Here is a 12,594-nt window from a genome sequence, read left to right on the forward strand (position 1 = left end):
AAAATTGGTTCACGCTGCTCACTTGAGACTGGATTACTGCAACTCCTTATTAGCAGGCTGCTCTAATAAATCTCTTAGGTCCCTCCAGTTGATCCAGAATGCTGCAGCTCGTGTTCTCACTAAAACTAAGAAAAGAGATCACATCACTCCTGCACTAGCTGCTCTGCACTGGCTCCCAGTAAAATCAAGAATCACTTTTAAAATTCTTCTCTTAACCTACAAAGCCTTGATTGGTGATGCACCATCATATCTTAAGGAGCTTGTCGTACCATATTGCCCCACTAGAGAGCTACGCTCACTAAATGCGGACTACTTGTAGTTCCTAGAGTCTTAAAAGTAGAATGGGAGCCAGAGCCTTTAGTTATCAAGCTCCTCTTTATGGAACCAGCTTCCAATTTCAGTCCGGGAGGCAGACACAGTCACCTCGTTTAAGAGTAGACTTAAGACCTTCCTCTTTGACAGAGCTTATAGTTAGGGCTGAATCAGGTTTGCCCTGGTCCAGCCCCTTGATATGCTGCTATAGGCTTATAGCTGCCGGGGACGTTTTAGGATGCACTGAGTACCTATCTCCTCTTTTTCTCTCCTTAAGGATGAATTTTCATCTCTCAATCACACGTTACTAACTCTGCTTTCTCCCGAAGTCCTTTTGACTTTACGTCTCATGGGGTCATCGGACCCTATGAGACGGCATAGATCCTATCTGCCTGATGGATCGTCTGGGTCGTGGAATTCCTGCTCATGACTACGCCACTGTCCTGTTGAGACTCCGCCACTCCTCCTCCCCACCGCCATCTGCCTGATGGATCGTGGAGGTCTCCATCGTGGAATATGCCTACTATGAACTATTCATACACTCTGTCATATTCATTGAATGTATTTTAACTCTAAATCTGTCCTTCTGTACACATTACATCTATTGCATCTGTCCATCCTAGGAGAGGGATCCTCCTCTGTTGCTCTCCTCCAGGTTTCTTCCCTTTTTTTCCCCCTGAAGGGTTATTTGGGAGTTTTTCCTGGTCCGATGTGAGGTTTTGGGGCAGGGATGTCTATGTGTACAGATTGTAAAGCACTCCGAGACAAATTTGTAATTTGTGAAATTGGGCTATACAAATAAACTGAATTGAATTGAATTGAAAACTTTTAACACAAAAAACCTTTATTTTAATGACCTTGTTGGCTCCACAATCTAGGGGCTTCAATGGGGGAGACTTAATCTGTGTTACCATGTGGTCAATATTATTAATTTTGGTTATAAGACCGTCTAACGAGGACCCTTGCACAATTTCTCCTCGCGGCGCCACCAGACGTGACGTCACTCGGGGTTTACAACTACGCAGGGGGCTAGAACTAAAAACTCTTGAACCTAGATCTAACTTAATTTAATTAATTATGATGAAGGCCATGCATTTCTCGCCCTGGCTTGGGGCCCCGATGGGGGTTTATGGTTGCACATATTACTATGGGTATGTCCTATGTATGTATAATGAAGGTTTTCCGTTGTTTGGGTATCCTTTATGCTGGTATTGACATACTAATCATTTATTATTACTCCACCTAATGCTCTCCACCTAATGCTCTTTAGAACCATGACGTCCAATATATTTATAGTGATCCTTTCAGACTGCTGATTAGGTTACATAACCCCAGGAAGTAGTGCTACCTGGGGGGGCCCCCTCGGGTGAGAGTGTCTAGTGATGGCCGAAACACTCAGACCCCGAGACTCACTACTGAAGAATTGTACCTACTGGGGAGTCTGAAACTACAGGATCACTTTTAAAAGTTCACATTGGGTTATTCTACAATCCTTAACGGGTTTCATCAAGGCAAAATAAGCTATTTTATAATCTACAATATGGTTGATTAATATAAACGGAGGTTATGCAAAGCATTTTCAGGTTTTGTGGTTTAAGTTTATAAAAAACACTTCAGGGTCTAGGAATTGGGACTAAAAGATCATCTCATAGTTCCACATTAACAATACTTTAGCACTGTTATGAAGTTCGAGTTACCTCGACTTAGTTAGCAATTTAGGATTTCAAAATAGACACAACTTATCTATTCCCTGACGGGGTCACCGTTTTCTGACTGCACCGGGGCCTTCCTTCGTTTTAATTTCTTCATGGTTATCCTACTCGACTCTCTATCCCCCCCGTTTTTTTATAGTGGCCCTCACCATAAGCCCCGACTCTCAACCAATCTGAGTATTGAACTAGTGATCCTCTGATTAGGGTCCTTGGGTCTACCGACTAGGGCAAAGTTCAGTGACATGCGTCGGACAGTGCCGTTCTCCGGGTCTCCTCCTATACGCTGAAGCTGTCAGAGTCGGACACTGTTTGGGCCTAAGCATGGAAACCCTAAACCCATGCCCTAACCCACATTGTTGGATACTGTTTGGGCCTAAGCATGGAGACCCAAAACCCATACCCTAACCCTCATCTGCCTGGCTTGCTTTCTGTCCAGCATGAAGGCATAATACCGGTCGGCCGTTGCCGTATCATGGCACATGAATCGGGCCAACCGGTTCCGCGAGCCTTTGTTGAGGATGTTTTTTGCCTGGAAACAGTAAAAGAGACAGAAACAATGTGTCAGTCAAGCAAGGCAATTGTTTTTGTACTACAGCATCACAGAGAGAGACTGGAAAACTACACTTACATGTCCCGACACCGCAGTTCGGATGTCAGTAAACGTTGGCCTTCCAGGCAGGCCCATCTGGGCCCAGGCTGTCTGAAAGTACCGGACCAGATTTTTGACTGGCCCGGCACCCTTGGTCACAAACACCCTTTGATTTTTCGGGCCCAGATTCTTTCTGACTTGGATCCACCTCTCCAGCCAGGAGAACTCATCACAAGTCAGAAAGATCTGGGCCCCTCCAACATCTTTATTTGTTTTGTGCTCGTCGATCTATAACACAGAAAAAAACATGAAACATTTTTCCAATAAAACATAGTTGATGAGGCACTTCATTGTAGAGCTTGGTACGTACAGTGATGACGAAGCCAGTTTCGGTAGGGAGAAGAGGAGCCTGCCTTGCTGCCTCAACCTCAGGGACGGTCATATTCGTGAGTACCCCCGGCCTGTGTCCATAAATGGACATTACGAAGGCCGAGAAGTACCCGTAAAAATCGTCCCTGAGGTTGTAATTCCCCTCTGTCTTCATCTGGGCTGAAATGAGGATAGTGCGAGAGAGAGAGAGAGAGAGAGAAGGGGAAGGAAACAGTTTCAGAACTCTGTAGGGAGACACACATTTATTTACGTCGTCGATATATGATTTAGGTATGAAAACGTTCTTACTCAGCAACTCCGGGATGACCCGCCTGGCCCTCTCCTGGCACCTCCTCAGGCTCTGCCGGGAGACAATGCTCTCCATCTTCCTGGCCTTCACTTTCAGTTGATGGGTCACAATTGAACAGGCCAAACTACTGACCTGCTTCTGGACCATCCTGAGAACAGATTTAAATTGGCCCCTCCGCAACCTACACTGCTTTGGCGGGGTGTCCTCAAGATACCTGAGGAACTGGATGATGTTCCTCAGGTAAAAGCTTATTGTTGTTATTTATTTGCCCTCTGCCATGAGTTGATCAGTTTATCTGTAAAAAGAAACACTGTAATTTAGTCACCGTTCACATCATGCATGTGTAATAGCCACTTAATTTGCATGTGAAAATGACACTTAATTCTGGATGCCAGGCGAGTCGTCCAAAAAAAGCCAGTCGGCGAGGTCGCTCTTCCCCACAGTGAGGTAATAGAGAAACAACCTCACACGACTGGCTTTTGAGACAGCGTTCTCTGTTTGTTTAAGTATTGGGTGAGTCCCTTCCTGGAAGTTTTGATAATTGTCCAGAAATAATTCTGTTCAAAGAAAGAAATCATTTAAAATAATTTACCATTGAAATAAAATCTTAAAACAGACACACACACGATGCACTTTCCCCTCTTACCAATAATGGGAGGGAGGACCAGGTGCCTCATCACAGCCCCTCTGCCAGTCCCCTTAAAGGTGGCCCGCTGCTGTGCCACCTGATGGTCCTCCGGGTGCTCCTCTGGCCCATGGCTTGGCCCTGCCTCCTCCACGTGCTCCTCTGGCTCGTGGCTTGGCCCTGCCTCCTCCACGTGCTCCTCTGGCTCGTGGCTTGGCCCTGCCTCTTCCACCTCCTCCAGCCGCTCCTCCACCACATCCACCTCCATCGCCACCTCCTCTCCCCGGCTGCCAGCAGCACCTTCCTTCATCTATGGAAATAAAGAAAAGAGTGATTAATATTATTTGGACAACCAATATGATGCTGGTCAACTTCCAGCCAGGCGCACTCACCTCTTTCACAATCCTCTCATAGCGGCGGAGTTTTCGGACTTTATTTTGATCGTTTTGACGCGGATGAGAGCTTCCTCTCAAGCCTCTCTATGGTGGCAAAGGCCACCTGAGCTCCGCCCTCCCAGCCACACATTCTGGTCAGAGGCAGACCACACCCGGTCGACACCCTGCAGCTCCTCATGGTCCCTCGAGTTAATGTCGAAGTCCGACACCATGCCAACCTGAGGGTTTGTGGCCCTCAGGTTGGCAAGGAGCTGGACCAACATTGTCCTCTTGGCCACTTGCTCCTCAATTATCATCCAGTTTCGGGTCAGCTCCGGGTGGCCATCCTTAAGATGTTTGTCCAGTCTTGTGCTGCAGTAGTTGCAGCCCAAGACTGGACAAGGCCGTATGGATGTTGACCCGTCTCGAGGACAAATTGAGCAGCAACCTCCTCATCTGTATTATGACGAAATGCACCCTCCTCAAATGTTGAGACAATGCCTTGTATGCACCAAGGCACAAAGGGCACAGCGTACTCTCCTGTGGGGGACTCATTTCTGAAAGAAAAAAGAAAATAAACATCTTAAGTTAAACAAGTAGGAAATTATGCATTAGGCATGACATAGGAGTGGAAAATTACCAGTCAGGTCATGGGTCAATTGGCCCATACAGATGGCCTTGCAGGGAATGTCCACCAGGTGTCACTCACTGGCCCACAATTTTCCCTGGTACTTTTAATGAGATTTTACCTGTTGTGTACCCAGTAAAGGTGGCTCAAGTCCTGGGTACTTTTCTTGCAAATTGACCATTGTAGCAAAATCGCTAATTAGCCACATGCTAAACCGAAAAGACCCCTTCCGTAGGGTCTACAGCTTAGTGCTTTTAGTATGTTAGTCACGCCACCCTGGGCAATCTGGCGTTTCAATTTCAAGCATTTTGGACCATGTAGCAAAATCGCTAATTAGCCACATGCTAACTTGTAGCCAGCCTTCTAAAGTGAATATTGAGAATAAAAAGACGGGGCCAAGGACCATGGCCTCACAGCTTTGACTGATGTGTACCCAGGAGATTTGGCCCAGATCCTGGGTACTTTTCTTGCAAATTGACCATTTTCCTCCCATAAAAAGCACTATAATTAGCAATCAGGACGGGGACATTTGCCAAACACGGCTGGCCCATACAGTGGTTTTGTAAATGTCTGAGAATAATTCCAAGGGAAGTTTCTCAAATCGGGACATTTGCTAACCACTTGCACGGGCCGGCCGAGTATGACAAATCAGAATTGTATTTATTGCCAAGTAGGTTTACACCTACCTGGAATTTGTTCTGGTGTATAGGTGCATACAGTGAACATAAAATGAACATAAAACAGAACATACAAACACAATAAGTACTACAATACAAAACAAAAAGCAGGGCAGGAGTGCAAAAGTGCATGTGCAATGTACAGTGTGCAAAGTAGTGTTTCAAGTTTCAAGTTTTTATTGTCACATCCCCTTTTATACAAGTATAATCGGTTCGTGAAATTCTTATGTGCAAAACACCCGACAGCAGTAGCAGACTAAAAAAAGAATAAGAATGAGAATAAACTATACAATATCCACACAAAAAAAAGAAGAAAGTATTAACAATATATATATAAAACAATGTAATAGAATATACATCATGGCAATATATATATATAAAACAATGTAATAAAATATACACTTTTTTTGAGACTATATATATATATATGTATATACATACAATATATATATACAATATATATATATATAAACAATGTAATAAAATATACACCATGGCCATAGATATTCACAGAATATGTTCTGGTGTGTAGTGTTAATGAGGGTCTCAGTCCTTGTTCAGCAGCCTGATGGCCTGACTGAAGAAGCTGTCCTCAGTTCGTTTGTGCGGCACTTGATACTGCGGTATCGCCTGCCTGACGGTAGAAGGTGAACAGTTTGTGGCGGGTGGTTATTTGTCTTTCATCATCCGCTTGGCCCTGGCCACGCACCGCTTGGTGTATATGTCCAGGATGGAGGAAGCTCACCTCCAACGATGTACTGTGCCGACCGCACCACCCTCTGTAGTGCCCTACGCCCAGGGCGGTGCAGTTCCCGTACCAGACGGTGATGCAACCTGTCAGAACACTCTCGATGGTACTGGTGTAGAATGTTCTGAGGATGCGGGGGGCCATGTTGAATTTCCTCAGTCGCCTAAGGAAATACAGGCGTTGTTGGGCCCTTTTCACCACGTGAGTGGTGTGCGTGGTCCATGTGAGGTCCTCGGAGATGTGCACGCCGAGGAACTTGAAGCTGCTGACCCTCTCTACTGCAACTCCGTCTATGGAGATGGGGGTGTGCTCTCCTCTCCGCTTCCTGTAGTCCACGACCAGCTCCTTGGTCTTCTTGACGTTGAGGACGAGGCTGTTCTCCTGGCACCACTGTACCAGTGATCCAACCTCCTCCCTGTAGGCTGTCTCGTCGTCGTCGGTGATCAGCCCCAACACTGTTGTGTCGGCAGCAAACTTGATGATGACGCTGGAGCTGTGCATGGCCGTGCAGTCGTGGGTGTACAGGGAGGAGAGGGCTCAACACGCATCCCTGAGGGGCTCCCGTGTTGAGGGTCAGCGGCTCTGAGGTGGTACCGCCCATCCTCACCACCTGGCGGCGGCCCGACAGGAAGTCCAGTATCCAGCTGCACATGGTAGAGTGCAGGCCTAGACCTCTGAGCTTGGTGTCGAGCTTGGCGGGAACAATAGTGTTGAACGCTGAGCTGTAGTCCACAACCAGCATTCGCACACAACAGTTCCTCCTCCAGGTGGGAAAGGGCGGTGAAGTGCCATGGCAATTGCGTCGTCGGTGGATCTGTTTTGACGATATGCAAATTGCCATGGGTCCAGCGTGGCAGGCAACATGGAACAAATGAAGTCCTTGACCAACCTCTCAAGCATTTACTGACAATCGAGGTGAGGGCTACGGGTCTCCAGTCATTCAGGCAGGTTACCTTGGGGTGTTTGGGGACAGGCACAATGGTGGACATCTTGAAGCTCTCAGGAACAACAGCCTGGGACAGGGAGAGGTTGAAGATGTCTGCGAAGACTCCTGCCAACTGGTCTGCACATGCTCTGAGGGCGCGCCCGGATGTGGTCGGGACCCGCCGCCCGGATGTCCACCCGCTTGAAGGCTCTGCGCACGCCAGCCTCTGAGATGATCAGCAGGCTGGTCTCCTCGGCAGCGCTGCCTTCGCGGGCTGCCGCTCACGCCGAACCGAGCAAAGAATGTATTTAGCTCGCCTGGGAGGGAGGTAGAGGAGTTCTCTTCACCGCTGGTTTTCCTCTGAAGTCCGTGATTGTCTGTAGCCCTTCCACACACCTCTCACGCCATGGCTCTTGAGCTTTTCCTCCACCTTGTTCCTGAACTCCCGCTGGCAGAGCCGATGGTCTTACGGAGGTCGAGCGGCTCTTTGTATTCCGCCATATTCCCGAGTCAAAGGCGGTGTTACGCGTGCGGAGTGCAGCGCAACATCGCCATTTATCCACGGTTTCTGGTTGATAAATCCGAACCGACTTGGTAGGAACAACGTCATCTATGCATTTCTTGATGAACCCGGTGACTGAGGACGCGTACTCACTGACGTTGTTGTCCGACGCGACCCTGAACACATCCCAGTCAGCACGTTCAAAACAGTCCTGTAGCATAGACTCCGATTGGTCCGACCAGCGTTGCACTTCCTTCACAGCGATTGGTTGCTGCTTCAGCCTCTGCCTGTAGGCGGGGAGTAGTTGGATGGAGCGGTGGTCCGATTTGCCGAACGGTGGGCGGAGGAGGGCTTTGTATCCATCCATGATGTGATTGATCTGGTTCTGACCAACACATTCAATAACACTGCAGTTGAGCAGCTGAGCGGCACAAATTAGATTTACATAATTGTATTCAGAATCAGTCATCCAGTCAGAGCTGTGTGTGTTATAACAACCAGTCAGTCAGAGCTGTGTGTGTTATAACAACCAGTCAGTCAGAGCTGTGTGTGTTATAGTAACCAGTCAGTCAGAGCTGTGTGTGTTATAGTAACCAGTCAGTCAGAGCTGTGTGTTATAACAACCAGTCAGTCAGAGCTGTGTGTGTTATAACAACCAGTCAGAGCTGTGTGTGTTATAGTAACCAGTCAGTCAGAGCTGTGTGTGTTATAACAACAGTCAGTCAGAGCTGTGTGTGTTATAACAACCAACGTGTTACTCAGTCACAAGAATAAACAAATGACTCTAAATGAAATGCAGGGCAAGTTAAGGTCAAATAATAAACTGTTCAAACGCATTTATTGAACATGTAACACAATAACACAAGGAACTCGAACGATAAAGAAACAGAACCATTTATAAAAATACAAAAAATTAATTTCCGATGGTGTCCCGGAACACATCCACCACTTCCCTCATCCCTGTGATGGCAAAATACTTGGAGGGAAATGTCTCATCCCTGCACTTGGGGCAGTGTGTGTTGGTGGCGGACCACCGGTCAACGCACACCCTGCACCCAATGAGGCTTCGGGTCGTCATGACATCTGCAAGATGAACCATTTTAGTGAATTCATGGAATGAAAGTCGAAAGCACTTTTTCATGAAAGAGATCTTTATCTGTTGACGCTGCTAAGTAAAACATTTATGTTTTCCCATCTACTGTTTTAACGGAATATGATGAAATATTAGGGGGTCCATTTTCAAAAAGGCAAACATGTTATTTTGACAATTCTTTCCCCTTATTATTGTTATTCTTGTTTGCATGATAACAATATTATCTGACTTTAATTGAATATATTGATACACATTGTGTCTGCCGGCTGCGGCTTCATTGATAGATATAAATATATCTGACCAAAGCTTGGCAGTGCGAAGTTGGTTTGTAAGAATGAACCCACTAGTGGGACTGGGCAGTTAGAAGCGGGTAAAGCAATGACTTTAATTTAATGCTGCAGAATATGGCTTATACAGAAATAATGTCAAAGTCACAAACCTCGACATATCAGTCACCTGGGGGTCAGTCAGGGCCACCGTGTTGACTTTGTTAGCCCGGACATATTCCCCGAGCTCCTTCAGCGTCTGCGTGATCGCTGGCAGCGCTTCTGCTGCCCGCAACAGCTTCTCCACGTTTTTGACGTGTTCATTGTCTATGCATCTGGGGAGATGAGGGAGATAGATATATAAAAACTGAGTTTAGAAAATACAAAGTTCAGGTTGTCACATACTAAGGAACATCATTTTTTTTAAATAATTAGGACTGCACCTTAAAAACAAAGGAAAGCATTTTAGTTTATCACACTCATCCCCTCTTCACAAAAATACATGTTCATAATTGATCCCATTAATGTGTATTCAGCATGGGTTACCATGACGCCATCGGACTGATTTATGACTTCTATGACTTCTGGGTGAAACACTGGCCTTGCAAACTGTTAGTAGCTCTGAATGTGGAGGTCTCTGTCACTGCTTGTGTTGTCAGTCAGCTGGTGTTCAAAAGCACATGGTGACGTAAGAAGAGCTCATTCTACATTGTTGTTCCCCTTTCCTCTTCTTCTTGTGCTCGATCAGCTCCCTGTAGGAGCTGTCCAGCAGGGCAGTCATGTGGCGGGCATTCTGCTTCCAAAACATTCGACCTTAAAGGGGACATATCATGAAAATTACACTTTTTTAGTGCTTCTATATGTTAATTTGGGTATCTGGCATGTCTCCCAACACAAAAACACTGGGAAACAAAAACAACTCACGCGGCTTGTTGTGGTTCCTCTGTCAGAAACGATATGCTTGAGTGCGTCAAATGGGATCACCACCAACGTCTACGTAGATTTTGAAGCACGCCCATGTAGGGAGTCTGGCTACATGGCCTTGGACCGCCCCCCACCACAACTTTGCAGGTAAAGTTTATTTGAAAGTTGTGTTCATATTACAGACATAAGTCATCAAATACAACGATGTAATAAGTAAACAAGGTTTAAACGCTAATTAATGGAGGTAAAAACGTTCCCCCCGCCCCTGCTTGGTCACTTACTGTTGTCAGATAACACTTTAGTTTACAGATGGAACTTTACTCATGGAGCATTTATATCTTCATGGCGTTCCTGTTACTTGCATTTACACAAACACTTTCACAAACAGTAACTTACATAAACACACTGTATTTGCTACATACTCATACATGCACAAACTATTCACGTACTCGAATCTCTAGCACCACGATGCTCTCAAAACCGCTCACAAGACTGAGACCTTAGCCAATGTACAAACAAGAAGACATGTAGAAGTGACATTCAGAAACGTCCTGTTGAGCCCTAACTTCTGGAACTTGTTCGGGAGCCTCTTCTTGTTCAGGGTCTCTGGTTCAAAACGATATGGTTGCACGACGCTATCTTCATCTGCAGGAGGCAGGCAGCAGCTAGGCGAGCGCATCTCATTAGCATTTAAAGGAACAGGCACTCAAAACAGGTTCATCTGTGGGGAGGTGTTTTGACAGGGTAAAAGGTGCTGTTTGAAATGATTCTTGTGGTATTTTGACCAAAATGTTACAAACATTTCATTAAGACCCCAAGGAACCATATCAACTTGTGGAAAAATGGGCATAGTATGGGTCCTTAAGAAAAAAACTTAAAATTTCAATTTCAAATGTATTACTTTGTAAATGATTAGGTTATATATAATCATCATCCAAGGTGAGCAAATCCGACAAGAATCAAACAATAATTGACATACAAGATACACTTAAGTAGGAATGAAGCTTTTCCAAGAACATACCAGTCGTCCCCGGCCCATCGAGCAGACGGTTGCCCGTGCCGTCACAGAGGACCACCTGTTCCTGTGCCCAGGTTGTGCTTCACCTTTTCAGCCATTGAGGTTAAATGGGCCTCCTGCTCATTACAATTAATGTACAGGGTACCCCCATCTGCTCTGAGAGCACCCACACTCTAAGAAATGGAATTGCCATGTTGTTCAAATTGTGTAACTTTGTTATGTTAAAATTACTATAATTATTACGTTTTTATAGAATAAATAAGAAGGTTTCATTGGAATAACGTAATAGTTTGAGATTTCAAGGCTACAAAACAGAGTCAATTGAAACTAACGTAACCTTCTCACTTCCTTGTCTCATTTGCATATCTGAGACTGCGCTGCGCATGCGTCTCAGACATGCGCAGTAACGACGAAGCTCAAAGGTTTCAACCGTTGGCATTTGCGCGCAATTTGCTTGGGAGTTCAGACATCATCCTTAAAAGATTTGGTAAGTACAAAAGTGTCTTATACTATGTGAAACTAAGTGTCAGCTGACAATAAGTGTTTTTCTTTCATTTTTAATTTTATTGCACTCGTAAATTATAATGATAATTTGGAAAACGGTCTTTGCTAACCTTAACGTTAGCTTTGATTGATTGATTGATTGATTGATTGATTGATTGATTTTGATTGATTGATATATTTATTTGTCGTTTGCCAGAGTACGGGTACAAAAGCATCGAAATTACAAGAAAGGGTGGATGAAAGATTACAGCATAACATGAGGGAAGAAGGCGAGAAAAAACACCAACCCCCCGACTATGCCCCGAGAGGGGTACAGTGTGGGAGCAGGAAAACACCTTAGCACATAAGCACATACATTTTAGACATGACTTGCAACGAGTAGGAAGGGGGAGGGGAGGTAATCCAACAACTGGGTGATCTAAGCCCATCCATTGGGGCAGAAGATAACCAGCACCGACAAGCAGCCAGCGTCCGGCGCCAACTCAGCAGCGCCAGCCACAGCCCGTCCGTCCCACTGGGGGTAAAAAGCTGGCGAAGGCGTGGGATGGGGGGAGGGGGGTAGTGAATGCAATCAGTATTATTGAAAGTTCCGGTGTGCGCGTTCTGGTATGTCGTCCTCCCCAGCCCACACCAGAAAGAGTTCTCAGTCCGCAAGAGGGTCGTTGCCATGGAGATAGCCTTGAAAGGTCCTGGGAGAAAACAACCACAGGTGTCTGTGGATAGGGGAAGGAATGAGAGGTTCTCACTTCAGCGATCTTCAGGGAGTTGTTGTTCTAGTAACGGCCTTGGCCAAGGCACCGTTCTGGGTTGAGGGAGCCGAAGCAGATAAGATTGGGATTGTTTGGTCTGCCAGCAGCTACATCCAATTTGGCGCACCTGCTATTCCACCACTTTCCTCCCATTTTTCAAATCGATCCAATTTCGTCGGGCAGCCTTAGGCTTTTAACGGCTGTCACCGCTTCCTTAATTTTCCGATAAACCAGGGCAACGCCAAATCCAAACAGCAGAAATCCTGTAA

At 45.9% G+C, this 12,594-nt stretch overlaps 1 protein-coding gene across 1 annotated transcript; it reads right to left on the minus strand.

The window, feature by feature from the left end:
- Positions 1-1,944: 1,944 nt before the first annotated feature.
- LOC130211950 (uncharacterized) lies at positions 1,945-4,078 on the minus strand. Its single transcript, XM_056442995.1, has 5 exons — positions 3,939-4,078; positions 3,292-3,587; positions 2,984-3,162; positions 2,653-2,901; positions 1,945-2,553 (listed from the first exon to the last, which is right to left on the minus strand). The coding sequence occupies exons 2-5, from the start codon at positions 3,437-3,439 to the stop codon at positions 2,398-2,400; spliced, it is 732 nt and encodes a 243-aa protein (XP_056298970.1). The 5' UTR covers positions 3,440-3,587; positions 3,939-4,078; the 3' UTR covers positions 1,945-2,397.
- Positions 4,079-12,594: the final 8,516 nt, after the last annotated feature.

Source organism: Pseudoliparis swirei, chromosome 21, assembly GCF_029220125.1.
Source record: "Pseudoliparis swirei isolate HS2019 ecotype Mariana Trench chromosome 21, NWPU_hadal_v1, whole genome shotgun sequence".
Lineage (NCBI taxonomy): Eukaryota > Metazoa > Chordata > Actinopteri > Perciformes > Liparidae > Pseudoliparis > Pseudoliparis swirei.